Source organism: Thermomyces lanuginosus, assembly GCF_041956635.1.
Source record: "Thermomyces lanuginosus strain ATCC 200065 unplaced genomic scaffold VTN49scaffold_40, whole genome shotgun sequence".
Classification (NCBI taxonomy): Eukaryota; Fungi; Ascomycota; class Eurotiomycetes; order Eurotiales; family Trichocomaceae; genus Thermomyces; species Thermomyces lanuginosus.
In genome coordinates, this window is record NW_027192374.1 from 1,366,218 (window position 1) to 1,391,617 (window position 25,400).

At 52.4% G+C, this 25,400-nt stretch overlaps 12 protein-coding genes across 12 annotated transcripts; 5 read left to right on the forward strand and 7 right to left on the reverse strand.

The window, feature by feature from the left end:
• Positions 1 to 414: 414 nt before the first annotated feature.
• On the forward strand, positions 415 to 2,348 carry VTN49DRAFT_6515 (uncharacterized protein; the record flags this gene model as incomplete). Its single annotated transcript, XM_069414683.1, has 4 exons — positions 415 to 507; positions 562 to 692; positions 750 to 1,551; positions 1,602 to 2,348. The coding sequence occupies 4 exons, from the start codon at positions 415 to 417 to the stop codon at positions 2,346 to 2,348; spliced, it is 1,773 nt and encodes a 590-aa protein (XP_069265904.1).
• Positions 2,349 to 2,730: 382 nt separating this feature from the next.
• On the forward strand, positions 2,731 to 3,075 carry VTN49DRAFT_6516 (uncharacterized protein; the record flags this gene model as incomplete). The annotated part of the gene is made up of 2 exons (XM_069414684.1): positions 2,731 to 2,749; positions 2,804 to 3,075. The coding sequence occupies 2 exons, from the start codon at positions 2,731 to 2,733 to the stop codon at positions 3,073 to 3,075; spliced, it is 291 nt and encodes a 96-aa protein (XP_069265905.1).
• Positions 3,076 to 3,385: 310 nt separating this feature from the next.
• VTN49DRAFT_6517 (uncharacterized protein) lies at positions 3,386 to 4,213 on the reverse strand (the record flags this gene model as incomplete). Its single annotated transcript, XM_069414685.1, has 2 exons — positions 3,386 to 3,502; positions 4,046 to 4,213. 2 exons carry the CDS (start codon positions 4,211 to 4,213, stop codon positions 3,386 to 3,388), a joined length of 285 nt encoding a protein of 94 aa, XP_069265906.1.
• Positions 4,214 to 4,305: 92 nt separating this feature from the next.
• On the reverse strand, positions 4,306 to 4,915 carry VTN49DRAFT_6518 (uncharacterized protein; the record flags this gene model as incomplete). Its single annotated transcript, XM_069414686.1, has 3 exons — positions 4,306 to 4,686; positions 4,738 to 4,821; positions 4,880 to 4,915. 3 exons carry the CDS (start codon positions 4,913 to 4,915, stop codon positions 4,306 to 4,308), a joined length of 501 nt encoding a protein of 166 aa, XP_069265907.1.
• Positions 4,916 to 5,704: 789 nt separating this feature from the next.
• Positions 5,705 to 6,595, forward strand: VTN49DRAFT_6519 (uncharacterized protein; the record flags this gene model as incomplete). Its single annotated transcript, XM_069414687.1, has 5 exons — positions 5,705 to 6,038; positions 6,111 to 6,128; positions 6,190 to 6,300; positions 6,362 to 6,480; positions 6,539 to 6,595. The coding sequence occupies 5 exons, from the start codon at positions 5,705 to 5,707 to the stop codon at positions 6,593 to 6,595; spliced, it is 639 nt and encodes a 212-aa protein (XP_069265908.1).
• Positions 6,596 to 7,070: 475 nt separating this feature from the next.
• Positions 7,071 to 8,991, forward strand: VTN49DRAFT_6520 (uncharacterized protein; the record flags this gene model as incomplete). Its single annotated transcript, XM_069414689.1, has 3 exons — positions 7,071 to 7,198; positions 7,248 to 7,608; positions 7,660 to 8,991. The coding sequence occupies 3 exons, from the start codon at positions 7,071 to 7,073 to the stop codon at positions 8,989 to 8,991; spliced, it is 1,821 nt and encodes a 606-aa protein (XP_069265909.1).
• A 75-nt stretch (positions 8,992 to 9,066) lies between these two features.
• VTN49DRAFT_6521 (uncharacterized protein) lies at positions 9,067 to 10,347 on the reverse strand (the record flags this gene model as incomplete). The annotated part of the gene is made up of 1 exon (XM_069414690.1): positions 9,067 to 10,347. The coding sequence occupies one exon, from the start codon at positions 10,345 to 10,347 to the stop codon at positions 9,067 to 9,069; it is 1,281 nt and encodes a 426-aa protein (XP_069265910.1).
• Positions 10,348 to 10,677: 330 nt separating this feature from the next.
• VTN49DRAFT_6522 (uncharacterized protein) lies at positions 10,678 to 13,674 on the reverse strand (the record flags this gene model as incomplete). The annotated part of the gene is made up of 1 exon (XM_069414691.1): positions 10,678 to 13,674. The coding sequence occupies one exon, from the start codon at positions 13,672 to 13,674 to the stop codon at positions 10,678 to 10,680; it is 2,997 nt and encodes a 998-aa protein (XP_069265911.1).
• Positions 13,675 to 14,197: 523 nt separating this feature from the next.
• VTN49DRAFT_6523 (uncharacterized protein) lies at positions 14,198 to 16,124 on the reverse strand (the record flags this gene model as incomplete). The annotated part of the gene is made up of 7 exons (XM_069414692.1): positions 14,198 to 14,404; positions 14,461 to 14,896; positions 14,952 to 15,200; positions 15,258 to 15,409; positions 15,462 to 15,728; positions 15,775 to 15,887; positions 15,944 to 16,124. The coding sequence occupies 7 exons, from the start codon at positions 16,122 to 16,124 to the stop codon at positions 14,198 to 14,200; spliced, it is 1,605 nt and encodes a 534-aa protein (XP_069265912.1).
• A 453-nt stretch (positions 16,125 to 16,577) lies between these two features.
• On the forward strand, positions 16,578 to 18,184 carry VTN49DRAFT_6524 (uncharacterized protein; the record flags this gene model as incomplete). Its single annotated transcript, XM_069414693.1, has 5 exons — positions 16,578 to 16,596; positions 16,648 to 16,706; positions 16,752 to 17,916; positions 17,969 to 18,042; positions 18,104 to 18,184. The coding sequence occupies 5 exons, from the start codon at positions 16,578 to 16,580 to the stop codon at positions 18,182 to 18,184; spliced, it is 1,398 nt and encodes a 465-aa protein (XP_069265913.1).
• A 1,055-nt stretch (positions 18,185 to 19,239) lies between these two features.
• Positions 19,240 to 21,146, reverse strand: VTN49DRAFT_6525 (uncharacterized protein; the record flags this gene model as incomplete). The annotated part of the gene is made up of 7 exons (XM_069414694.1): positions 19,240 to 19,422; positions 19,479 to 19,914; positions 19,965 to 20,210; positions 20,267 to 20,418; positions 20,475 to 20,741; positions 20,797 to 20,909; positions 20,966 to 21,146. 7 exons carry the CDS (start codon positions 21,144 to 21,146, stop codon positions 19,240 to 19,242), a joined length of 1,578 nt encoding a protein of 525 aa, XP_069265914.1.
• A 1,740-nt stretch (positions 21,147 to 22,886) lies between these two features.
• On the reverse strand, positions 22,887 to 24,791 carry VTN49DRAFT_6526 (uncharacterized protein; the record flags this gene model as incomplete). Its single annotated transcript, XM_069414695.1, has 7 exons — positions 22,887 to 23,069; positions 23,127 to 23,562; positions 23,608 to 23,853; positions 23,912 to 24,063; positions 24,119 to 24,385; positions 24,438 to 24,550; positions 24,605 to 24,791. The coding sequence occupies 7 exons, from the start codon at positions 24,789 to 24,791 to the stop codon at positions 22,887 to 22,889; spliced, it is 1,584 nt and encodes a 527-aa protein (XP_069265915.1).
• Positions 24,792 to 25,400: the final 609 nt, after the last annotated feature.

Sequence of the window (25,400 nt, forward strand, 5' to 3'; positions counted from 1 at the left end):
AGATCCGTAGATTACTGTCGTATTGTCGTAGCCCTAACCCTGTTGTATACCTGAGAGACTCAGGACGAAATTCATTAGGTACTCTTAGCCAATCAGGGGCTGCTCACCATGACCTTTGCTGTTCGCTAGATTACGTCGAACAGCTGTTCCGCGGCATCACCATGGAATCACTGGAATTCTGGCAGACGGAAAGCGACCAGTGATTTCTCAGGCCGATTCGGGAAACGAATTCCAGTCGTAATGGAGGGCGGACCATGCGCCGTCGTAGCCCGCGCTCCAAGCATGTGAAAGGGGCGATCAGCCCACCCAACTCGACTTCATAATCGCTACATGCTCGTCTCAACCATCATAATGTGATATACATGATTTTAGCGATCTGATCTATCCACCGGACGATGCATTATCCTCTCCGGAATGGAGACAACAGCAAAACTCCCGCCCCGCCTCTGGGGCATCTTTGTGGCGGTTCTATACATGATTCTTGATGTCTCCGTGTTTTGGAAAGAGGTACAGCCATCTTCCCAAAGTCGCAGGTGATCGTTTGACTGAAATCCTCGATAGAGGTTGCTGTCATGGTGGCGCTCGCGCTCGCCGGCGGAAAAACTGCTCCATGCGCTTCGGCATGCAGAGACATTCGAAGAATGGGAGGAGATCGCCTACAAGCTGGACGAAGTGCTGGGCAATGATTTGTGGTACGCCCTCTTGATTTCCCAAATTGAAGGGAGCTCGAATGTGACTAAGTTCGACAGGCGCCAGAATCCTACGAGCAAATACTACGACTATCGCCTGATCCATCGACGCCTGGAAGCCATTATCTCGGCGCGGGAGAACGGGGATATCCTGACGCTCGTGAATCTTCTCCGTTCAGGGCTCGTTCGGAATTTAGGAAATATCACATCGCTAAAGCTCTATACGGGGGCATACGCCGGAACCAAGGTGCTGATCGACGAGTACATTGCACAGGTAGTGTCGTCCATCCAGTACGTGGCCAGTTTTCAGACCTCGGCGCCGTCGTCGTCCCATCCGAGCGCGCCGACGTTTACGGCGCAGGCGAAGCTTGAGCTGTTGCACGACACGCGGCAGGCGTTTGGGCGTACATCACTGGTCTTGCAAGGCGGGTCGCTCTTTGGCCTGTGCCATCTCGGCGTGGTGAAGGCTCTGCATCTGCGTGGCCTCCTGCCCCGGATCATTACGGGAACCGGCACTGGGGCGCTGGTCGCCGCGCTTGTTGGCGTGCATGCCGAGGATGACCTGCTGGATTTTCTCAACAGCGATGCCATTGATCTGAGCGCGTTTGAGCAGCCACGTTCGACTCAGCCATCTTCCCGAGAAGGCGGACTGCGGAGCATCGTGAGTAGGATTAAGCAATACTTGCGCGAGGGCAGTTTTCTCGACGTCCGAGCGCTGGAGGAGTGCGTGCGGGTGAATGTCGGGGATATGACATTTGAAGAGGCGTTTGCGCGGTCGAACAGGGTGCTGAACATTACCGTGACTCCCAGCGGCAAGGCGTCCTTTCCGACGTTGCTCAACTACCTCACTGCACCGAATGTGGTATGTTTTCCTTCCCTAAGCTGGGCTCGATCGTACCTGACGTGGATTAGTTGATCTGGTCGGCGGCGCTAGCAAGCAACACGTCGAGCTCCCGTGCCCGGGACTGCCCGGTGACACTCTACTGCAAGGATATGAATGGAGACATCATTCCATGGCCGCACAGCGCGGACGTCACCTTCCGGCCCTGGCGCTACCAGACGAGCCTCATGGGCCGCGATTCCCCACTGGCACGGCTTGCCGAGCTGTTTAACGTCAATCACTATATTGTGTCGCAAACTCGGCCGTATCTCGTTCCACTGACCATTTCCACCACCACGACGCCGTCATTTGCGGGCTCGTGGTCGTCGACACCGAGTATCTATCGTTCCAAAGAGCCTTCCACACTCCACAGACTCATCAAGCAGGAGTTATTCCATCGATTGCGACAGTTGCATTCGCTGTCGCTCCTCCCTCAACCAGTCGCTCGGCTTTTGATTGATGAGTCAATTCCCGGTCCGAGCATCGCGATCCTTCCAGATCTCTCCAGCCGGGATGCCTTGAAATTGTTCCAATACCCGACGAAGGAGGGATTGAAGCACTGGATTTCGGCCGGGGAGCGTGGTGTCTGGCCGGCCGTCGCAGCGATCCGTGTCCGGTGTGCCATTGAAGCGGAGTTAGACCGAGGCTTTATGATGGTACGACGGGGCAAAGCTCCCACACCGGGGGACGACGGGAGGGATAGTGAAGACGTTGAAAGTACTATGCAGAGCCCTGACATTCGAAGGAGGCGGTTAAGCTCGGACCAGATCACATTGTAAGCTTGATGACAGCTGTTGTGGCTCAATATAGATCTCCCAAGGAGGAAAATTTGTCTCTCTCAATGATCGTGATGTGAGCAAGGTCATCCATAGCTCCAGGCCCTCATATAAGACTGACAAGTGAATAGATAGCATTGTCACTTTGAATATCATGAAGTAACAAGCCGAGAGGAAATTCCGTCCTAACCATTTTTCTCTTCTCGTCACAGTCTGCAGTTGGAATTCACCGTCTGCCTACTTCAGACGCAGACAGACCAACAAACAGTTGACGTATAGCTGTCCGCACCTGCCTAATGGCGTTATGTTTAGGATTGATGCAATATGCTACGGAAGGGTTTTCGGATCATGCTGCAGCTGGATGCTTTACTTTTCCTGCAAAAAAATGTTTATAATGCAAATAGGTGAGTGCCAATCCATATACAGAATCGGAGTCTATTCACTGATAGCTACATCAGTATCATTCATTACTCTTGAAAGTATGGAAGAAACTGACATGGTCATTTCCCAGCTACTCGGTGAGCTGCCCAACATCGTCGGCGAGTCAAACTTCGACACAACCCTTGGCGAGGCTGCTCTACACGCGCGCTTGGGTCAGGAACCCGAGCCGGATGGAGACAACGAACTTCCGCCAGATTACCGTTTGACGACGCCGTTTGGCGGCAGGCCAGACGATTATGCTTCCCTCACTCTCTCCACCATCCTCGTTTTTATCCTCTACGTCTTTTGATGGCGGAATGAGTGAGGAGAGAGAGGAGCGGCAATGGTACGACGGGTACCAGTACTTGGGAGCAGTTGCCTCCTCCGATTCTTTTTGTGGCCAATCTTACCCACGACACTGAAGTGCGGCATCCCTGCGGCCTGGTTGATTATCACCTATACCTCAACCGGCCGGAGCGTAAATCAAGTGCGGAGGCGACGTTCACACGGCTCAATGCAACATGCCATCTTGACTGCGAAGTCAGACAATGTTATACCATCTCCTACGGGACCAGATGCCCGGCTTCGATAGATACCTCCTCTTCCCCGGCCTCCACGTATCAGACCACGCCAGAGACGCCTGCATTACCAGCGGCTCTACTACACTCTTCGCGTACGATATCGCCGGGGACGCGCTCCTCATACGCGCGTTCGAATTGTTGCCCAGACGACACGACCTGCCTTCCATCTGGCATTATGGCGCCACACTGGCGAGTTACCAGAACTCTATTTAGTGATGCATCGCAGCATGATACTTGACGAACGCGGTGGCAATTGTCATCTCGCTGACACGGCTCACCGCACCAGAGAAATTGAGACGAGCCCGGGTTGGAAAATTGTCCTGGCGGTGCCGCCGTGTCCAATGGATGGAGAATTTTGATGATATCTTAGACCTCCCTAATCCGCAGGTTCATCATGGCCGTGGTTTTGGATGATAGATGGGAATATGTTCCGCGCGGGGTCTTGCGGCATATGCGACCATGTGGTTGGCTGGTTCTTGCTAGGGCGTCGTTCCGAGGTTGCGCAAGATCGTCGTCGAATATGAAGATTAGTTGGAGTGTCGGCTATCGTACGAAGGAGTTGTGTTGGATGAAGATTGGGTGTCTGGAGGAGTGTGAGGAGATATGCGTGCGCAACTGCAATGATACCAAACAGATTGGCAAGGGAGAAAATTCATATCATGTACGAGTACCGTACTAAATTGTTAATAAAGAACTCACATCATGCAAATAACCATGCCTCAAACGAAAATGAATCCCATATGCATCCGACATGCCGGAGTCAGTGACCCAGCTCAAGCAATGTTTTTGCCCATCTCCTGGGAAAATGTCCACCTCAGGCAAATCATAGTATGAAAAAGACAAACCAAACCCATCACGCCAGAACATCGCATCTAGCTAAACCAAACACAAAAAAGAAACATAACAACATGAAACGAAGAACGCTGCAAGGAGTGGAAATCATCAAACAGGATTTGGAATCATCGCGGAACAGGAACTCCCTCCCGCGCCGGCGGCGGGCTCACACTCAAATCATCCTTCTCCTTGCGCGCCGTGGAAGACTCATCCTGCTCCTCGACACTGGTGCTACGCTGCAGGAAGCTGTGCTCCTTAGCCGGGCTGCGGCTCTGGAACCCCGTCGAGCCGGGATGCCCGCTGATACTTCCCGGCATCGGATGGCTCTGGACGCCCGCGGTCGAGCCGTTGTGTGCTCCGGGGTTGTTCGCCCCCGCGGACGTCGCCGTCAGGTGCGGGATATTCTCCGGCACGGGGTGACGAGACCCAATGTTGGTCACGCCCACGTCCGACGCCTTGCCGGCCTTGCTGAGCGCATAATCACCCGAGTCGAAGTACTTGCGTTCCTGTTGGCTGTCAGTTTGATCCGAATTGGACCAGACCATGAATCCCCTTACCTTGAGCTTGTTCTGCAGGAGATCCTTCTTGGTCGGCACTTTGCCGTACAGCCGGAGCAGCCGCTGCTCATCCGGGCTGAGGGACTGTATGTCCCGTCAGAACCAATGTGGTGATCGGAAAAGAAAGGACCGTGACACTCACGCTAATGTCGACCTTGTTCTGCTGGTGCGGGTTCATGGTGAAGGGGCGGGATCAAGTGCTGTCTACTTTGTCCAGCGTTTTCGTCGATCTCCCGCACTTTGCGGTACGCTGTTCGGGGTTGCTCAGCGAACTTTGCCGTTCGGAGACGAATCGATCGATCGTCTTGACTGATGGGCTCTGACCGGCCGGAGGAGCGAGTACTTTCTTATGGGCTGGAGGGCCGCAGGGCAAAGAAATCCAGCGATGGTGGTTGTCGCTGGATCGTGCTTGGCCGATGGCGGAACCCGCAGACGCTGATTGGGTGGGTATGGCGCGATGCCGGATTGGGATTAGTGGTTGTGGGAAAGTTAAGTTATCGATAAGCGATAGAGAGTGGAAGGAAGAAGCAAAAGTGTGGAAGGAGCGATGCAAGAGGGGTACGTCAGCTTTGAATCCCTCTTCGCCACAGGAAATTACTCTGACTTCACATCCAAATCTCTAACAGTGATGGTTTCCAGGACAAGAAGGGTTGGATGGTGGAGAGTATGAAGGATTATGAATATTTTTACAGAATGGAATCAGGATGATATCGATATGGATCCCCCGCTATCCACTCCCGGCACCCGTAAGAAAGCCCCAGAAATTCATCCCTGTAGTCCATTTTTTTTTTTTTTTTTTCCTACCAAGACAAAGCCATTAAAGAAAACGAAGCTTGACTCCTGGACGGTGCGACCGTTATGAACCCTGGACCCGCGTCCACGTGAGCACAAACAGAGTTGTCCAAAGCAAGCCACGGCCAGGCCAGTGACGTCGTCGACTCCGAATTTGTCTGAAACCGCGGACGCGATGGACCGGGAAAAGGGCCGTCGGCAGGCGACGTTTGTGGTGGAACACCTGGATCCCGAGCTGGGCAAGTGGTCGGCACGCGAGTATGGCTGTATTGCCCGCGAGTGCCACGCCGCCGGGGCCCGTTTTCTGCTGACCTCGGTGCCGGAGTCGCTACAATTGCCGGAGGAGTTGGCGAGCCTCAAGGAAGAATTGACCGTCGAGCGGCGCAGCGTCGAGGAGATCTTCGCAGAAATCAAGGACAGAGTGTGTCTATTGGACCCGGCGGCGACGGCTGAATTGAGTCCTGCAGATGGAGATAACTTTGACGTCTTCCTATTTGGTGGGATTCTAGGTGCGTCTACCCCCCTTAGGAAATTCTTTTTTTTCCCCCCTCTCTTGTGTCAGCCACTTACCAAGAGTGCAGGCGACGATCCTCCGCGAGGTGGGTTGGAGACTTGGCTTGTTCCATAATCCGGGGGCCTTAAGAAAATCTGACCCATCAGATCGCACGTCGGAATTGCGCAAAAAGGGCTACACGGGACGCAGTCTAGGCCCAAAACAGATGTCCACGGACACTGCCGTACGAGTTACCCGCATGGTCACGCTGGATCGAAGTAAGGAGGCTACTACAGATCGTAGACCATTTTGGCTTTGTGGAGTTGCTGACCCATCCAGTCCCGCTGGACAAGATTCCTTACGTTGACAATCCAGAGCTGCGCTTCAGTCGCTACGAGACGACGGAATTGCCATATCGCTATGTAGCAGATAAGGACGGCAAACCCATCATGCCAGAGGTATTATTTACTTCAATTAAATCCAGAATGCGTGGCACAGGCTAAAGTCTTTTTGCAGGGCATGTTTGAATTGATCAAAGCAGATGCCGACCGGGGTCTGGATGATGTTTTGTAGATTGGCTGTCATTCGAGTCGCTGTGACTGGACGTGGCAGCCAGCCTCATCTTGAAACTCCGCTTGTATTTATCCTCGCCTGCCAACTGGCTTAGCATCAGACAGGATCCTTTTTCCAGTTGGCGGATTTCCAGCAGTGTTCTGGAACAATGCAATAAATGAACGCTAACCCTGAACAGTAAAGTGGATGCTGATTCAGAAATGTTTAGATAATCACGTATGATAGCCAATCATATTGAACTCCACATGAATCCGATAACTCCGTGCTTATGCGTCGCAGGCGTTGTCGATTGCTGGCAATTCAACCGCAGATGTAGGCCTCCTTGGGTCGACGAAAACGGCCTGGATCTCGCGGCGTCAAATGTTTCTTGCATTTTCATGAGCACATTGGCCTACCGCCAATTCTGGAATCGCACCGCGTTCCTTTTGTGCTCAACGGGGTCAGGCTGACCTCGTTGAGACTGTCGTCAGGCGCAATGAGGTTCTTTATCCCTGCGCTGCTGCTAGGCAGCGCCGTCGGAGCCCAGGCACAGGCGGCCGCTGATTATTTTGTCCGGTCGCTTCCTGGGCAGCCGGAGGGTCCGTTGCTGAAGATGCATGCTGGGTACGGATATGAGCCCCCGGAACGCCCTGACCTAGGCTGACCTTCCTAGTCATGTTGAAGTCGATCCCGAAACCAACGGAAACCTCTTCTTTTGGCACTTTCACAATAGGCACATCGCTAACCGACAACGTACCGTGATCTGGCTGAACGGCGGGCCCGGATGCAGCTCGATGGACGGCGCATTGATGGAGATTGGACCGTATCGTGTGAAAGACGCTGAAACTCTGGAATATAACAATGGCTCGTGGGACGAGTTTGCCAACCTGCTCTTCGTGGACCAGCCGGTCGGTACGGGGTTCAGCTACGTCAACACTAACAGCTACCTGCATGATCTGCCTGAAATGGCGACGCACATGATTACTTTTTTGGAGAAATGGTTCAGCATATTTCCCGAATATGAGGCGGACGATGTAAGCAGCAACCCGGCCTTGTGGACAACCGAGATTACTAACTGTGGATAGCTCTACTTTGGTGGAGAGTCTTATGCTGGGCAGTACATTCCATACATCGCCAAGGCGATCCTTGACCGCAACCAGAATATCGATCCATCCTGGCAGACAGCATGGAATGTCAAGGGCCTCCTTATCGGCAACGGCTGGATTTCGCCGATTGAGCAGTACCCTGCGTATCTGCAGTATGCCTATCGGACAGGAATCGTCCCGAAGAACAGTGATGTCGCTGGCAAGCTCGAGGCGCTGATGCAGGAATGCAACCTGCAGCTTTCTGCAGACGGAGGACGAGACCGGGTCAGCATCCCCGAATGCGAAAATGTCCTCTCGCAGATGCTAGAATGGACCAAGGACGATGGCCAGTGCATCAACATGTATGACATCCGTCTGCGCGATGAGTCGTGCGGGCGTACCTGGCCGCCACCGCTTCCCGATTTGACGTCATACCTTCAGCGGAGTGATGTGGCTGAGGCGTTGAACTTGAGTCCGGCGAAAGCCGCAGGATGGGAAGAATGCTCGGGGCCGGTGGGGGCGAGCTTTAAAGCGAGGGAGTCGGCCCCCTCGATTCGCTATCTCCCGGAGCTTCTCGAGGCCGGTATTCAAATCCTTCTGTTCAGCGGTGATAAAGACCTGATCTGTAACCACATCGGCACGGAGACGCTGATCCACAACATGGAGTGGAACGGCGGGACGGGCTTCGAGATCTCGCCTGGAGTGTGGGCGCCGCGGCGTGAGTGGACGTTCGAGGATGAGCCGGCGGGATATTATCAGCAGGCGCGCAACCTGACGTACGTATTGTTCTACAACGCTAGCCACATGGTTCCGTACGACTTCCCACGGCGGTCCCGGGACATGCTTGACCGGTTCATGCGCGTGGATATTGGCAATATCGGCGGTGAGCCGGCCGACTCGCGCCTGGACGGAGAGAAGTTGCCGCAGACGTCGGTCGGCGGGCACCCGAATAGTACGGCGGCGGAGGAGGAGACGGAGGCGAAGCTTAAGGACGCAGAGTGGAAGGCGTACGCAAAATCGGGAGAGGCGGCGCTGGCGGTGGTTATCCTGGCCGTGTGTGTCTGGGGTTTCTTCCTGTGGCGGAACCGCCGACGGACACGGAAGCAGGGCTATCAGTCCGTATATCGGGATGAGGAGAGCCTGGCACGGCGGCCGTCCAACAAGAGGTCGTCGGTCGACGGCGCTGAAGAGGCTGAGCTGGAGAGGCTGGCGCCGGCGTCGTCTCAGCAAACTGTCGATGAGAGATACTCAATTGGAGAGGATGAAGAAGAAAGCGAGAATCGGATAACCCGTGAGGAGCAAGAGCGAGTGCAGCATAGTCAACATCAATAGATAGATAGCATTGGCGCATGGCATCTATTATACAGTCTACGCCAATCTTCGGTCTATAAGAACCCGTCTATATTTTCAATGGATATCATCAATAGTCCAGACCTTGACACTTCCGTCATCCGCAGTCGTGATGAGAATCTCTTCGTCGCGATCATCTGCACGGCCTCGATCCGCACGTTTTGCCCAGACAATATGATTAATCTCGTAAATCCCATGGGCGGCGTCGAGTTTCGCGACGATAGCCCATTCTGTCTTGGGCACCTTGTTGTTGCTCTCGCCGTCAACCTGCATTTCCTCTCCGTTCGTCTGTTCCTGCTGCTGCTGCTGTGATGAGGTGTCAGTAACAGCACGCTCCTCGTACACGACGATCCGTCCGTCAGCTCCCGTCGACGCGATCCGTCCGGTACGTTTGCTCCATGACACGGAGTAGATGGGGAGGTCATGCGCGGCAGGGAGAACCGCCTGTTGATCCCACGTCTCATCCAGGTTCATTGATCGGATGATACTAGGGATTCCGGATGACGACGATGTATGCTTCATTTTTGGCCGTCGGCGCCATATCCGCACGGTGCGGTCTGCGGAGCAAGATGCGAGTCTCGGGCCAGATACAGGGCCGCTTGTTTCTCCTTCTCCTTCCTCGTCAAGATCTTTCGGTGCTTCCCAATCCACATACCACACTGTCCCCTCATGACCCTTCAAGCACGCAACCTGGCCCCAATCATCCACATCCTCCCGCCAGATCCGGATGGTATCGTCGTAGCTAGCGCTGGCGAGACACTCCTCGTTTGGATGCCACGCCACGCATTTAACGTCCCCCGTGTGCTCCTGGAGCACAGCCACGGTCTCGAAATTGTTATCCCCATCGTCAAGATCCTCCCATATCCAGATTGATTTGTCGCGCGCACAGGTTGCGACAAACGAGCCCGAGGGCGACCACGATACGGATTTGACTTCGCTATCATGGCCGTCTAATAACACTGCAAATCGCCATTCCTCCTCGTCCTCTTCTTCTCCCCTATCTTCCTCGCCCATAAGATCGTCATCGGCATCTTGTGATCCTGTATATGGGTATCGATCCCATCGCCGCCATATTCCCACGGTGGCATCAAAACTCGCTGTCGCAAGGACGCTCTCCCCCTTGACCCGTCCCTGTGGTTTCCATGCACAGCTGCGTACGCTGCGCTTATGCCCGCCTGTGATCGTCGATTGAAGCCTGAAATTGCTCAGCGAGTAGACACGCACGGTCTTGTCGGCACAGCAGGTGGCGGCCAAGGGAAGCGTGGGGTGCGGGGCGGTCAGCCAGGTGCGGTCGAGGGAGGGAGGGGTGAGGTCGGCGAGGTGGGTGATTTTAGGCATTTCTTTTTATCCTTTTTATTCTTTTACTTGATCATTTGTCCTCGAGGGGGGATTTGGTGTTCGTCGCTTGGGAAAGACGGTTGTTGTTTCGGGTTGAAGTTTTTAGATAAGATCGGACCGACCTGATTTGTTAAGGTTTTCGTATACTGCGGTCATCTACGAAGTTGGGAACTAAAAAAAAAGATCTCTGAACGTTCAAGATCAATCGATTGATTATGGGTATGCAATCTCATGACTAGTGAAAGCAATAACTCATAGCCAACTCTAAAAATGCATAGCCATGGTCATAATCAGCTAATAAATGGCAAAATAAAGCAGAAAAAAAGAAGTCTACTCATCCTTCCACACCTCCTCATACCACCGTCCATGGCATAGCCAATCAACCTCCCTCACCTTGCTCAGCTCATCCACCAGCTTGCCTACCTCGCTGACAAACTCCGGCATCCCAGCCGCAGCTAGGCTCTGGCTCGCCGTCGCCGTCGTGCGCACCCGCTCGCTGGCGCTTGCCGCACTGAGACGCGTGAGCACGTGCGCCCGTAGTCGCGACAGGATGAGTTTCGCCACGGGGTCCGTGAAGCTTGCCAGTGAATTGCTGCTCTCGCTGCTCGACGAGTCACCGTCGGACGAGGAGGACGACGACGAGGACGACGACGAGGAGGACGACGACGAGGACGACGACGAGGAGGACGACGACGAGGACGACGACGAGGAGGACGAGGACACAATTTCAACAGACGCCTGCGGTGTCAATGTCGGCACCGCCGCCGCCGATGCCGCTGCCACCGGCCCCAGCACGCGCCGGATAACACCCGACAGCTGTGACCGCGCGGTAGCGGGCATCGGATGCGTCGCGTCGATGATTGACTGTACCCGGTCCGGCTTGAGGTCCGAGAAGTTGAGCGACATGATGTGTTCCGCCTCTGCCTTCCACTGCGACCGCACGTCCCGTTTGAGGAGGTTCTTCGCCGTCAGCAGAATCGCCGCCGTCGCCGCAATCTTGAATGCTTTGAGATGTAGCCGTGCGAGTCGGTCGCGGTCGAGCTCCAGCGTCTCCGGCAAAGGTCCTGCGGACACGGGCGCATTGCTCAGTACCAGATCTACCAGACCGTATGCGTAGGTCTTCGCTGCGGATGGCTGAGGATCACTGTTCTCCGGATCCCGTCGCTTCATCTCGTCAATCAGAAGCCGCCGGTTGGTGCGCCAGAATCGTCGTGTCATATCCAATTTTATCGAGCCATCTTCAAGTCCCCGCTCAAAAGTGCGCATCTCGTACCCGGGTGCTTCTTGGATGAGCTGTGGCGCCGCAACCTGGATCATGAAGTTGGTGTGGTCGAGGGACAGGAGATCGATGATCCCCATTAGCCTCGCCAGACGGTCGATCGCATCACCCGAACGGTCCTCGGCGAATGCCTTGACTTCCGGGTCACGGAACGGCGCACACAGCTTTGGTAGAATCTCGCTCATGAAATCGAAGAATGCATCGTACGAGAACGTCCCTGCCTTACACTGATTTTCGATGAGTTTCGGGTCCAGAACCTCGCTGATCAAAACATGCAGTGAATTGCCCGGTTTCAGAGACCGCAACAGCCGATCCTGAATTACCGTTGCCATGGCCACGGTCCATTGGGTGCCGAGGCCAGCTTCGACGTCCTTGCGCATCATGTCACACATGTGTTTCATGATCTGCTTCCTTGGTTCCGTATATGCCGCTTGATCAATCCGATACTCCTTGTTCAAAAGCAATTCATGCACCAGCACCCGATTTTCGGGTAGCGCAGTTAGGGCCTTTGTGAATCGTTCATGTGGAGACAATCTCTGCCGGTCCAGCTCATGAAGCGTAGCGCTTTCAACGTTGTTGAAGGTCTCGCTGATAGGAGACGTGACGCTCTCTGGGTTAGCCTCATTCGAAGACGATACCGCGGCAGATCGCGGAGTCGTCTGCTGTGTTGATGACGCTCGCTTCTTCTCCCGCTTGGCCTTGCGCAGGGCCTTCCTGACCATGTCCAACGCCTTCTCCGGACCAGCAAGCCGCTTTAGTTTTGCCAGCAATAGAATCTGGTTGTGCCGGATGCCCTGCTGATAGTCGTCTGCAACGTCATGGTCATCTTTAACCGTTTGCCAGATCAGCTCCAGCTCAACGAACTGAGCCAGCATGATCTCGATGAACACGCTGGAATCGTGAGCCTTCCACGCATGGAATGCAGAGAAGAATGCATTGTACGCTTCAAAGAGTGTCCCGAGGTCGTGCGAGACAGCTTGCGTGGAATAGCTGGTCGACAGTTGAGCGGTAACCTGCTCAAACGACACAAGAAGCTCCTTTGCTTTGGCGATCAAGTCCTGTTCTTGTTCTCCGTTGCCGTTACCACTTAGGATCTGCGTAGGATGAGAGAGAATCAGGTAACTCGTGAGGAACGTCCGCACGGCGCCCCTCTCTCCCATTGTCCCAGTTCCCATATCTTGCAGGCCGCACAAGCGTAGAACCTTGGCCATCGTGTCCAGCACCCGTTCTTCCGAAACCAGGGCGCCAGCCTCTTCAAATTCCATCCCGCGGATACGCTCCAGCGTGAAATCTAGGTTACGGAACGCCTCCATGACCACGCGGGCATGATGCCTCCGCCACGCCTTCTGAATCCTCCGAGCTGCAGCGTCGCGGCTCAGCGGCTTCACTGCCGGCTTCTTAACTTCCCCGGTCGGCAGACTGCTTGTTCGCTGCCGCCGATGGTTCTGTTGGTACTCTAGTCGGCGCCTCTCCGCCTCGGCAAACTTTTCCGCCATCTCTATACGAAGCCGTGCATACTTCGCAGCCCTGAGCTCACGTGTATCCTCAGCCTTCTTCTTTGCCCTGCGCACCTCCTCCTCGCACTTGGCAGTGATCTCCGCCAGCAGGCGCTCTCGGGCCTGCTGCGCTGCTAGAGCTCTCTCCTCTCGCTGCAAATTCCGAGAAGAGGCGGCCTTGGCGAGAGCAGCACGCAGCCGCACTTTCTCGGCATGCGCGGCCCGGTCCGCCAACCGAGCCTTGCGGCTCTCAATTATCGAGGCGCGCCGCAGATTGTGTGCGATATGATCGCAGTGCGAGCGGCCGTGGGCCGAGACGTTGGAATGGTGCGAGTTCAGCGAGGATATCGAGCTGCGGCGGGATGATGCAGCGGATGCGCGGCGAGCACTGGCGGATCGCCTGTGAAAACGGGCTGCAATATGGGTCGGCAATGATAGCGGCTGGCCGGGATCGTCGGAAAGCATCTCAATATCTTGTTCCTGGCCGCTTTCTGGTTGTGCCGTTCCAGAATCCGACAGATGGACCTCGATATCCGAGTTTCGACGAAACATGGCGGGGGATTAGTTTGAATGTGGTAATCAACACTGGCTGCCACTGCAAGATGAAGAATCCACGATTTCTGAGCCGATAATCAAGGGGTAAATAACATTCGCGGAGAACCAACGTAAGCCTTGGTATCCAGGGATGCAACTGTCTCGGATGTTGAAACGCGATGCAATCAAACCTAGGGATGACGCTTTGAAACAGAAAATCTCAGATTTGTGGAATCGCAGCACTCTATCTGTAATCCGGCCGCGCAACAGGGCGAGCACAATGAATCATGCGAGCGGCCTCTACGAGATGCAAATCCATGGATCTCATGGGCGGATCTCCCGGTGCAGCCCAGACTTCCCAAATAACTCAGTCCGCTCGGCTTATGATGCTATCGCTGCAGGTGACAACGTCACGCTGACAAACCTTGCTTATGTAATCTATAGTCATGAGAGTAAGGGTTATTAATAGCAGTCATATCCAACTTCCAGTTGATTCCTGACATTTCCAGAGCCATATACAGTACAAATGATGAGCAGCAAATCATGTGCTGGTCGATCGAGTTCTCACGTAGCTTGTTTCGCCACCACGCTTTCGAATCCTGAGGCTGGCTTTGCGAGGATTCCGTGCCTCGAAGACCTCGTTCAACTCCTCCAGGGTACGTCCTTTAGTCTCCACGAAGAAGAAGTAGATGAAAACGAACTCGAAGCAGTCCCAGAAGACGAAGAAGACGTAGAACCAGTATCCAATCTGCAGCTGCTGTCAGTAACGAGCATAGATTCAGGTGAAAGAACGGATAGACTCACATCTCTCAACGCAACCGGGGCTGCAAACGTATTGACAAACCCAGCCGCGCCGGCTGTCAGCTTGAAAGTGCCCATGCCCTTGGCGCGCATGTCGTTGGACATGACCTCGCCAGGGTAAATCGGCTGCATTGATGTGTAAGCGAAGGCGAAGACTACACCAAAGATGTAAATGAAAGCAATGGACGCAGATGATGCAGTCATGCTGCCATCGTGCACGAACTTTGCCGCAGTGCCTGCCGTAATGGCTAGGCAGATGATCATGCCGCCAGTCGAACCCAGGAACATCTTGCGCCGGCCGATTTTGTCGTGGAATCGACTTCCAGCCGTCGCGGCAATCCAGCCCGTCAGAGCGTAGATGATGTTCAGAAGCAGCTGCGTGTTAGTGTCCGTGACTCCCACGTTTTCCAGGAGCATTGGAAGGTAGTAGGAGACAACGCTAAAATGATAAATGTCAGTCCGGTGATTTAGTGGGATCCTTAAGAGGGCCGTACTTGTTACCAGAGAACTGCCCAAACCAGCTAAAAGCAAGGTTCAGCATCAGTCGGTATCGTCGGGACCGTGTTTTGACCAAGACCGAGAGATCGAAAAAGTCCTTCCAATGTGTGAGGCCACCCTCTTCCTTCAAACTGCGAGTCATCTCTTCCATCTCCAAAGCCACGAGCGGGTGGGAGGCATCCCCGTTGGCGTGGTAATTGACGATAAACGCTTGAGCTTCTGCATGACGATCCCTCGCAATCAACCTGGGGTTACGTGTCAGCCAGAAATTCCAGTGTTCCCAGCATTGTTATGTCCCAGACCATCGGGGCGACTCCGGTATAAACCAGACTCCCAGGGTGACAATTCCCGGGCAGACCATTTGCAGCCACAGGGGAAGACGCCAGTCCAAATTGCCTTTGTGGGAAAGATGCAGGTGCGCTCCATAGACTGCAGATGTCGCGAGAATTGAGCCCTAAACTGAGTCAGCAAATCCAATGCACACGCTCTTCATAATATCAGCGTACACAATAGTACAGCGTATTGTACAAGCCAGCCAGACTAGCACGGTACTGCGGCGGCGCAAGCTCGACAAGAAGCAACGGGGATGCAGTATGCGCACATGTTGCAAAGAAAGACAGCAAGAATCTTCCAAAGATGAAGATATTTAGTGTCTTTGCCGTGCTAGTAACAATTGTCCCAACACAGACGCCGATGACGCCAATGAAGATGTGAAATCGCCGTCCACGCCAGTCGGCTACCCAGATGAAGAGAGCCCCAGCCATTTGGCCAATCTTTGACCGTCAACACCATTCTTTCTTCCTGAGCCTGGGTACATACCTGGAAGATGGCAAAGACAATGCCGGTGCTGACCGAGCCACTTTCCGGAAGGTTGTAGTACCTGGTATAGTTTGGCAGAGCATTAATTGATCCCATGAGACTGGTGTCGAACCCTGAAAGCAAACATGTCAGCTGCCATGAAGCCTCATACAGAAAAGCCAAGATATACCGTTCATCGTCGAGCACAGGAAGATCAGCGCCGACATCAGGTACAGTTTTCTGTATCCTGAGCCCCATGGATTCGGCTTATGCTTCTCAATGATATCGGCCAAGCTTAGCGACACTTGCTGCTCTTTGAGGCCGAGCGGGTGCTCGACATGGTCATGTTCGGCAACGTCTTTTTCCCCCATTCTTGCTGCAAGCTCTAACGAGTTTCACTAGGAAGCTGTCGAGCGAAGAGGGAAGCCCTTGCTTGGGTGGATACAGGAGTGGCATCGACATTTATATCCATCATTGTCCGTTTGTGCCAGCTACAACGCCGGTGGTATAATCAGCGGGGCAATCTGTCATCATCTACGCCACTGGGACTTTTCGAATCCTGCTTGATTATGGGGAGAGCTGGTGTGGAGCTTTGCGTTAGGGTTTTCCGGGGTGTGACGGCGCGGGATGGTAATTTACACCCCGGTATTGTCCGTTACTAGTGCGGGTTGCACTACCCCGTAGCTTTCCAATGGAAGGCCTACTAGGTTGCTTCTTCAATCTTCATGTTGCAAGAGAGATTGCTGCAATATGTTCTGATGGACTCCTTCGAAGAATTACTTTGAGATCATGTGTCTTGGAACGTTTATGGAGTGGTAACCAAGATGACTAGCATTCAAGAAGGTGAGCAAACGCCGCACAATTCTATGAATCAATTAGGGCTGACAACCGTAGTCTCGAAACACAACACAGCAAAGAGCTGCTGGGTGATTCTATACGGCAAAGTATACGATGTGAGTATTCCTCAGTTAGTATGTTAGTTTGCAGCTAATATTCAGGTCACGAATTTTTTGGATTCCCATCCGGGGGGCTCAAATGCGATACTTGCCCACGCGGGTAAAGACGCAACGGAAGAATATGACCCTATCCATGCGCCAGGGCTCCTAGAAAAGTATCTCGCGCCAGAGTGCTGCCTGGGTGAAGTATCTGGTGGTTATGACCTGCTCGCGGGAAAGAAAGAAATCAAGTTTCAACAAGAGGCGCCAGACTTGTCCAGTTTACTGAATCTAGACGAATTCGAAAACTTAGCCAAACGAATCCTCAGCCCCAAAGCATGGGCCTACTACTCATCCGCGACGGATGACTGCATTACCAAGACGCACAACAACCTAGAATACCGCTCCATTCTTCTTCGACCCAGGATCTTCATTGACTGCAGCGAATGCGATCTCTCTACCACCATCTTTGGTCACAAAGTTAGCCTCCCTATCTACGTCAGTCCTGCTGCAAAGGCACGACTGGGACATCCTAGCGGTGAGGCAGGGATTGCTGCTGCATGCGCATCGTTTGGCGCAATGCAGATCATCTCGCACAACGCGTCCATGACCACGCAGTCGATAGTCGCGGGCGCCAAACCAGATCAAATCTTTGGCTGGCAACTATACTGTCTCAAGGACGTGAAACAGAGTGAAGCACGCATCGCCGAGATCAACACTATTCCCCAAATCAAATTCATCTGTCTAACCCTCGATGCACCATTCCCAGGCAAGCGAGAGATTGAAGTGCGATCCAAGATGGAAGAGCTCCGTGCAACAGGTGCCCAGTCAGAAGTCTGGGGCACCGATGCTTCGCTAACGTGGGACAAGACGCTCCGCTGGCTCCGGCAGCACACATCCTTGCCGATCATTCTCAAGGGGGTTCAAACTTATGAAGACGCTCTTCTGGCAACAAAATACGCGCCACAGGTTAGGGGGATCATATTGTCGAATCACGGCGGGAGAGCCCTCGATACAGCCTCCACTCCTGTCCATGTTCTAATCGAAATTCGCCGGCATTGTCCGCAGGTCTTTGACAAGCTTGACGTGCTGGTGGACGGTGGTATCCGTCGGGGCACGGATGTTGTCAAGGCGCTGGTTCTGGGAGCTAAGGCCGTTGGCATAGGGCGAGCAGCGCTCTATGGACTTGCTGTTGGCGGTAAAGACGGAGTCGAGCGAACTCTGCAAAGTCAGTCTCTTTCACCAACGAATGCCCCGATCCACGAGCTAACATGGCATAGTCCTCGCGGATGAAACAGCCACTGCGATGCGATTACTCGGCGTGAGCGATGTTAAAGAGTTATCCAGTCGCCATGTAAGTCATAACAACTGTTTACCCAAGACGTCTCTTATCTGACGTTTGGGTTCTCCAACAGATCAATGCTCGAATATTAGAGTCGCAAATTTACCGTGGTGAATCCAGTCCTACATTTGTATCTAGGTCCGCAAAGCTGTAGTAAGAATAGTTTGATCTATCCAAGAATATCGCTACAACTCTCGTCTTCCTCATCATTAATCTTTATCGAACAGCTCAGCCATGATTCTGCCAACACCATGGAAACCATACTCGAATGTGGGGGTTCTTGTATTTCACTGTAATACACATTGCCATTCAGCACTAATACGCACTTTTCAAATCTCCGTGCCAAATCAAGTCAAACGCGGATCGAGTGCCGTATTTTTTGCTAGCATGTTTTGGGAACGGCATCACCTGCCGTGCCAGATGGGGACTAAAATACAGCAAAATGCTGTTCGATTGGCTAGAGCGCAATCTATGCGCATTGTCGCGCTTAAAGCTGAACAGGAACTCAAAGCAGGGACAATCTGCAGGGTGAGCTTGACTGATTTTAGTGACTACGGTATTTGATCCTCAACCTTTCAACCAAGAAGTTCATCTAATAACCGTTTAAGGTCATAGGAAAGACAGGGCATCCAGGTGTGGTCATTGATGGCTCCAGTACATCAAAGAATACTCATCTGAGCCAACTGCGAGTTCTTTGAGCGCATTCATGACACTATCTAGAAACATTATGGAGTGAACCGAAGGAGGCATTGAGAAACTCGCAACAGATACCAATCTGTACGAATTCCGAGCATTTCTCTCGCTCTCTCATTCTAAGTCGTACGGGCACGCCAACCTCTACGCATGATTTGTTTCATAAAACTACACTGTCCAGAAGGAGGGCTGTATTACTGCTTGTAAGAATCCGCAACTCCTGGAAATAACCTCGATAGATTGTAGTATTCACATCGAGGATATCTAATTCAGACTTTGTTATGTCAATAGTCCTTGCTCAAGGTGCGCGGGGTGGGATATTTGGCATCATAGGAAATTGATAATCAGCGAGCATTCCATTTCAAGTATTTCATTATGTGCAAAAGCATCAGATTTCGAGCTAAGCCCAATCACCAGGAGGGCAGATCGAGATTGCAAATCGTTCTCATCAGAGCATACGTGTTCAAAAGCTGAGATGCCAAGTTCGTCACGATTTCATTTCGTGTGCGAGCCATTTCATGTAGCATGTTCCCCTCTGCGCTTTCGAATCTTGAGACTCTCCTTGCGAGGATTCCGTGCCTCAAAGACCTCATTCAACTCCTCCAGGGTACGTCCTTTAGTCTCCACGAAGAAGAAATAGATAAAAGCAAACTCAAAGCAGTCCCAGAAGACGAAGAAGACGTAGAACCAGTATCCAATCTGCAGCTGCTGTCAGTAACGAGCATAGATTCAGGTGAAAGAACGGATAGACTCACATCTCTCAACGCAACCGGGGCTGCAAACGTATTGACAAACCCAGCGGTGCCGGCTGTCAGCTGGAAGACACCCATACCCTTGGCGCGCATGTCGTTGGACATGACCTCGCCTGGATAAATAGGTTGCATGGACGTGAAAGTGAAGGAAAAAACCACGCCAAAGATGTAAATGAAGGCGATTGATGCCGCCGACGCAGTCGTGCTTCCGTCTTGCACGAACTTGGCCGCCGTTCCCGCCGTGATGGCAAGGCAAATTGCCATGCCGGCGGTCCCGCTCAAGAACATCTTGCGCCGGCCGACCAGATCGTGAAATCGACTTCCAGCCGTCGCGGCAATCCAGCCCGTCAGGGCATAGATGATATTCAAAAGTAGCTGGGTGTTCGTATCCGTGACGCCAACGTTTTCCAAAAGCATGGGAAGGTAGTAAGAGGCAACGCTAAAAGGATTCAGTCAAGTCATTCCATTGTGTGCGTTAGAATGACGTACTTGTTTCCAGAGAACTGCCCAAACCAGCTAAATGCCAGGTTAAGCATCAAGCGGTATCGCCGGGCCCGTGTCTTGACGAAAACTGAAAGATCGAAAAAGTCTTTCCAATGCGTGAGACCCTCTTCTTTGAGGTTGCGTGTCATCTCTTCCATTTCCAGAGTCACGAGCGGGTGGGAAGGATCTCCGTTCGCGTGATACTTGACGATGAAGTCTCGAGCTTCCGCATGACGATCCTTTGCAATCAACCTGCCAATGCATGTCAGCACGAGACTCAAGGGTTAACAGCGTGACAGGCTTCAAACCATCGTGGTGACTCCGGTATAAACCAGACGCCCAAAGCGACAAGTCCAGGGCAAACCATTTGCAGCCACAGCGGAAGTCGCCAATCCAGATTACCCTTGTCAGCAAGATGCAAGTGCGCTCCATAGACTGTAGACGTGGCGATGATCGAACCCTAAGCCAAGTCAGCAGATCCAGCTAATAAAATTCTTGTCATAATATCAAACGTACAATATGGTATAGCGTGTTGTACGTGCCCGCAACAGTACCACGATACTGGGGCGGGGCAATTTCGACGAGAAGCAATGGCGATGCAGTCTGTGCAAAGGTGGCAAAGAACGACAGCAAGAATCTCCCAAAGATAAAAACATCGAGAGTCTTTGCTGTGGCATTAACGATTGTCCCAATGCAGACGCCGACAACGCCAATTAAGATGAACATTTTACGTCCACGCCAGTCCGCCATCCAGATGAAGACCGAACCAACCATCATACCGATCTTGTGATTTTGTCAACATCATCCTTCTCTCTTTTTGTTATGCCAGTGTACATACCTGATAGATAGCAAAAACAATCCCAGTGCTGACAGAGCCGCCTTCGGGAAGCCCATAGTATTTGGTGTAATTCGGCAGAGCATTGATTGAACCCATGAGACTGCCGTCGTACCCTGAAGCAAAAATATCAATCATCGTGTCAATCTCGTACGATAAAGGCAAGACATACCATTCATCGTCGAACATAGGAAAATCAGCCCCGACATCAGGTAGAGTTTCAGATACCCCGGGCCCCATGGATTTGGTTTATTCTTTTCCATGATGTCGGCCAAGGTCAGCAGCTCCTGCTGCTCCTTACCGTCGAGCGGATGCTCGACATGAGCATGCTCGATCATTTCTTTCTCCCCCATTGTTCCTGAATGTGTTGACGGTTGCTTGGTATGTAGTTAAGGTTGTTGGTCGAGGAAGGCCTTGATGCGGACGAACGCAGGGGTGACACCTGGATTTATACATCTCTGTCCGCGTGTGTCAGATGTTCGTATATACGTTAGCTATGTCCATGTGTGTTAGCCACGGCGCGTATTGTCGAATCAGCGGAGAAACGGGCCGTTATCCATGTCGCCGGGACTTTTCCAGACCCTGCTTGAGTAGTATGGAGAGCTGGTGTGGAGCCGACGTTAGGGTTTACTCACTTTACCAGGGTGAAAAAAGTATGGACATGGTAATTTTACACCCGGTATCGTCCGTTACCAGCGCACATTTTATTGCGCGCTGCCCAGGGCCCTAGATGATAGCCCTCGGATGATGACTCCATTCTCATCCTCGAAGTTACGATTGAAACTATAACTGCGAGACGACCGGATGTGCTCTCCGTGAGAGGATCAATCTACGTGGTGAGACTTGGGACATTTAGGCAGTGGCATCCATATCCGAGGAAGTCGAATGTTTAAGCTCATCATGTCTAGAGCATCAGTTCAAGCCGACAGTCGCAGCCTCGAAATATGCTGAAGAGCAGCCGAGTGATTTTGTACGGCAATGGACGCGATGTATGAACAGGCATCCCCCTCGTCTGGCATGTCATTTCGCAATTACAGTTTTGCCCACGCTCTTTGCATCTGGTGCACATGAACGCGATGCTTTCCTGCCCGGCCACAGAGATGCCGCAGAGGATGATTCAGTCCACGCGTTATGAGAATTCCTTGTGCCAGAGAATCGTCCTGGGCCGAACACATGGCGGGCCCCTACGCAATCGAAAGGTAAAGGGCACAAGCGACAAAAAGATACGCCAGAATTGCCCAGCTTGAATATCGACTAGCCCCTCGACCTCTCAAGGTATGGGCATTCCTACTCTACCGTAACAAACGACAGCACCAATTCGTCCACAATAAAGACTGGGGATATCCGTCAATGCTGAGAATTGTTTCAATCTCGGCGTATTTTCAATGTAATACATATTTCCATACAACGCTAAGCCATGCAGTTATCGAATCTCCGTGCCGAATCGAGTCGACCTCCGGCTCTCATGCCGTAGTTTTGCTAGCTACTTTGGAGGCGGCAGCTAATGCCGTGCCAAATCGGGATAAGGCAAGTGCAAAAGGTTATTTTCGATTGGCTGAAACGCCATCTCACGCAACTGCTGCCGTAGCTGCTCTGCAGGTTGAACAAGAGACACTCCGCAGGCCGAGCAAGTATTTGACTCAACCATGGGAGTCGTTTCCAAACCTTCAAACTGAATTGTCTATGAGCACCTGGAAATGATTTCGAAGGGCAGAGCAATGTTTTGACGTCCCTGCGCAATTGTGAACGGCTCTCAACCGAGCACTCAAGGAACCGCCGACAAATTTGCGCGTCCTTTGATTGTATTTCGACGGAGTTGCCAGCGCCGACAGCAATGTACGAATCAAAACACTACGATCGCTCGCACGCGCGTCCGCAGCACTCGCTTCAATTAGCCTGAATAGACACAAAAATTTATTGATGACAGCTACTATAGTACACTGTTTATATAGGCCATTCCTCGGCAGTTACAACGGGTGACCATTTCTGAGCTAAATGCAATGACTACTACGTATCAAAGGGGTATCCAGGATATGCTTAAGATACCAAAGGTTCATATCGACGTGATAAAGTGTGCGAGCATGCTGGCCATCTCACGTAGCTTCCTCTCCTCGGCGCTTTCTAATCTTGAGACTCGCTTTCCGAGGATTTCGAGCCTCGAAGACCTCGTTCAATTCTTCTAGAGTTCGCCCTTTGGTCTCCACGAAGAAGAAATAGACAAAGGCGAACTCGAAGCAATCCCAGAACACAAAGAACACGTAGAACCAGTAGCCGATCTGCAAAAAAGGGTGAGCAACGAATATAGAATCGGGTAAATAAGCGGATTGACGTACATCTCTCAGGGCAACCGGAGCTGCAAAGGTGTTGACAAACCCAGCGGTGCCAGCCGTCAGCTGAAAAACGCCCATACCCTTGGCGCGCATGTCGTTGGACATGACCTCGCCAGGATAGATGGGTTGCATGGACGTGAAAGCGAAGGCAAATACTACGCCAAAAATGTAGATGAAAGCGATAGACGCTGCAGACGCAGTTGTACTGCCGTCCTGGACGAACTTGGCAGCAGTGCCCGCCGTGATGGCTAGGCAAATGGCCATGCCTGCAGTCGAGCCCATGAACATCTTGCGCCGGCCGATTATATCGTGGAATCGACTTCCGGCTGTCGCCGCGATCCAGCCGGTTAAGGCGTAAATGATATTCAGAAGTAGCTGGGTATTGGTATCTGTGACACCTACATTTTCCAAGAGCATGGGGAGATAGTACGAGGCAACGCTAAAAGGGTCAGTCCGGCTATTTCAGAGAGAATGAAGGACGTACTTGTTTCCAGAAAATTGCCCAAACCAGCTAAAGGCCACGTTCAGCATCAGTCGGTATCGTCGAGACCGTGACTTGACTAAGACCGAGAGATCGAAAAAGTCTTTCCAATGCGTGAGACCCTCTTCCTTCAGATTGCGGGTCATTTCTTGCATCTCCAAGGCCACAATCGGGTGGGAGGCATCCCCGTTAGCATGGTACTCCACAATAAAAGCTTGAGCTTCCGCATGGCGATCCATCGCAATCAACCTGCAAGTATACAAGTCAGTGCAAAATTCTGGGTTAGGTGACATGGCAGGATTCAGACCATCGAGGAGACTCTGGTACAAACCAGATTCCTATGGCGACGAGTCCCGGACAAACCATTTGCAGCCACAGCGGAAGACGCCAATCCAGATTGCCTTTGTCAGCGAGATGCAAGTGCGCTCCGTAGACGGCAGACGTCGCAAGAATCGAGCCCTGTACAAAGCAAGTTAGGAGGTCCTGTTAACAAATGAAACTACTATCGGCGTACGCAATAGTACAGCGTGTTGAACATTCCCGCCAGAGTTCCACGATACTGTGGGGGCGCAAGCTCGACAAGGAGCAAGGGTGATGCGGTTCCTGCGAACGTCGCAAAGAAAGACAGCAAGAATCTCCCAAAAATAAAAACGTCGAGAGTCTTTGCTGTAGCATTAACTATTGTCCCAACGCAGACGCCGACAACGCCAATGAAGATGAACATTTTACGTCCACGCCAGTCGGCTGCCCACATGAAGAGCGCCCCGGCCATTTGACCGATCTAGGGACTTCGTCAACACCATCCTCCCTTATTAATATGCCAATGTACATACTTGGTAGATAGCAAAGACAATTCCGGTGCTAACCGAACCGCCTTCAGGAAGATTGTAGTACTTTGTGTAATTCGGAAGAGCATTGATTGAGCCCATGAGACTGCCATCGTACCCTGAAGCAAACAGATCAGTCATCTCGCAACCCCGAAAGTAAACACGCGACACACCGTTCATCGTTGAGCACAAGAAGATCAACGCCGACATCAGGTACAGCTTCATGTATCCCCGACCCCAGGGATTCGGCTTATGCTTCTCCATGATCTCGTCCAGAGTCAGCAACTCTGGCTGCTCTTTGGCGTCGAGCGAATGCTCGACATGAGCATGCTCAGTCCCTTCTTTTTCTTTGTCTCCCATTGTCGCTGGAAGCTTTGGCCATGTATTAGTTTGCAGTAACTAGAAGGTTGCTGAAGGGAAGAAGAGAGGGACCCAGAGATCCTAGACAGAGGCAGGGGTGGCATCGTCAATTACACAAGTTTGTCCGTGGGTGTCCGCTACAATGCCGACGGCCGAATCACGGGGGGAATTGGCCATCATCCATGTCGCTGGGACTATTCCAGTTCCTGCTGGAGTATGGGGAGAGCTGGTGTGGAGCCGACGTTAGGGCTTAATTACCGGGGTGTGACGAACCATGGTGCGGGCGGTAATTTACACCCCGGTAATATCCGTTATTACAAAGACCATGAGCTCCAACTTCTGGAAACTCTTATTCCTCAATGAATGTTCAGTTTCTGTCGAAATTGCTGCAAATGGCCCGTGTGTTCTCCTCGAGAGAGAATGTGTTTCTGTGGTACGACTTAAGACGTTCAGACCATGGTAACTGTAGGCTAATGGTCAACTTTTGCGAAAGCGAGTCTACAACCTGTCTACAGCATCAGATCTGGAGGCTCGAATTGCGAGCCTTGCTCTCGGTGACACAGATACAATCCTATGTACGTGTCATCGACTTCTGGAGAACATCGAGTG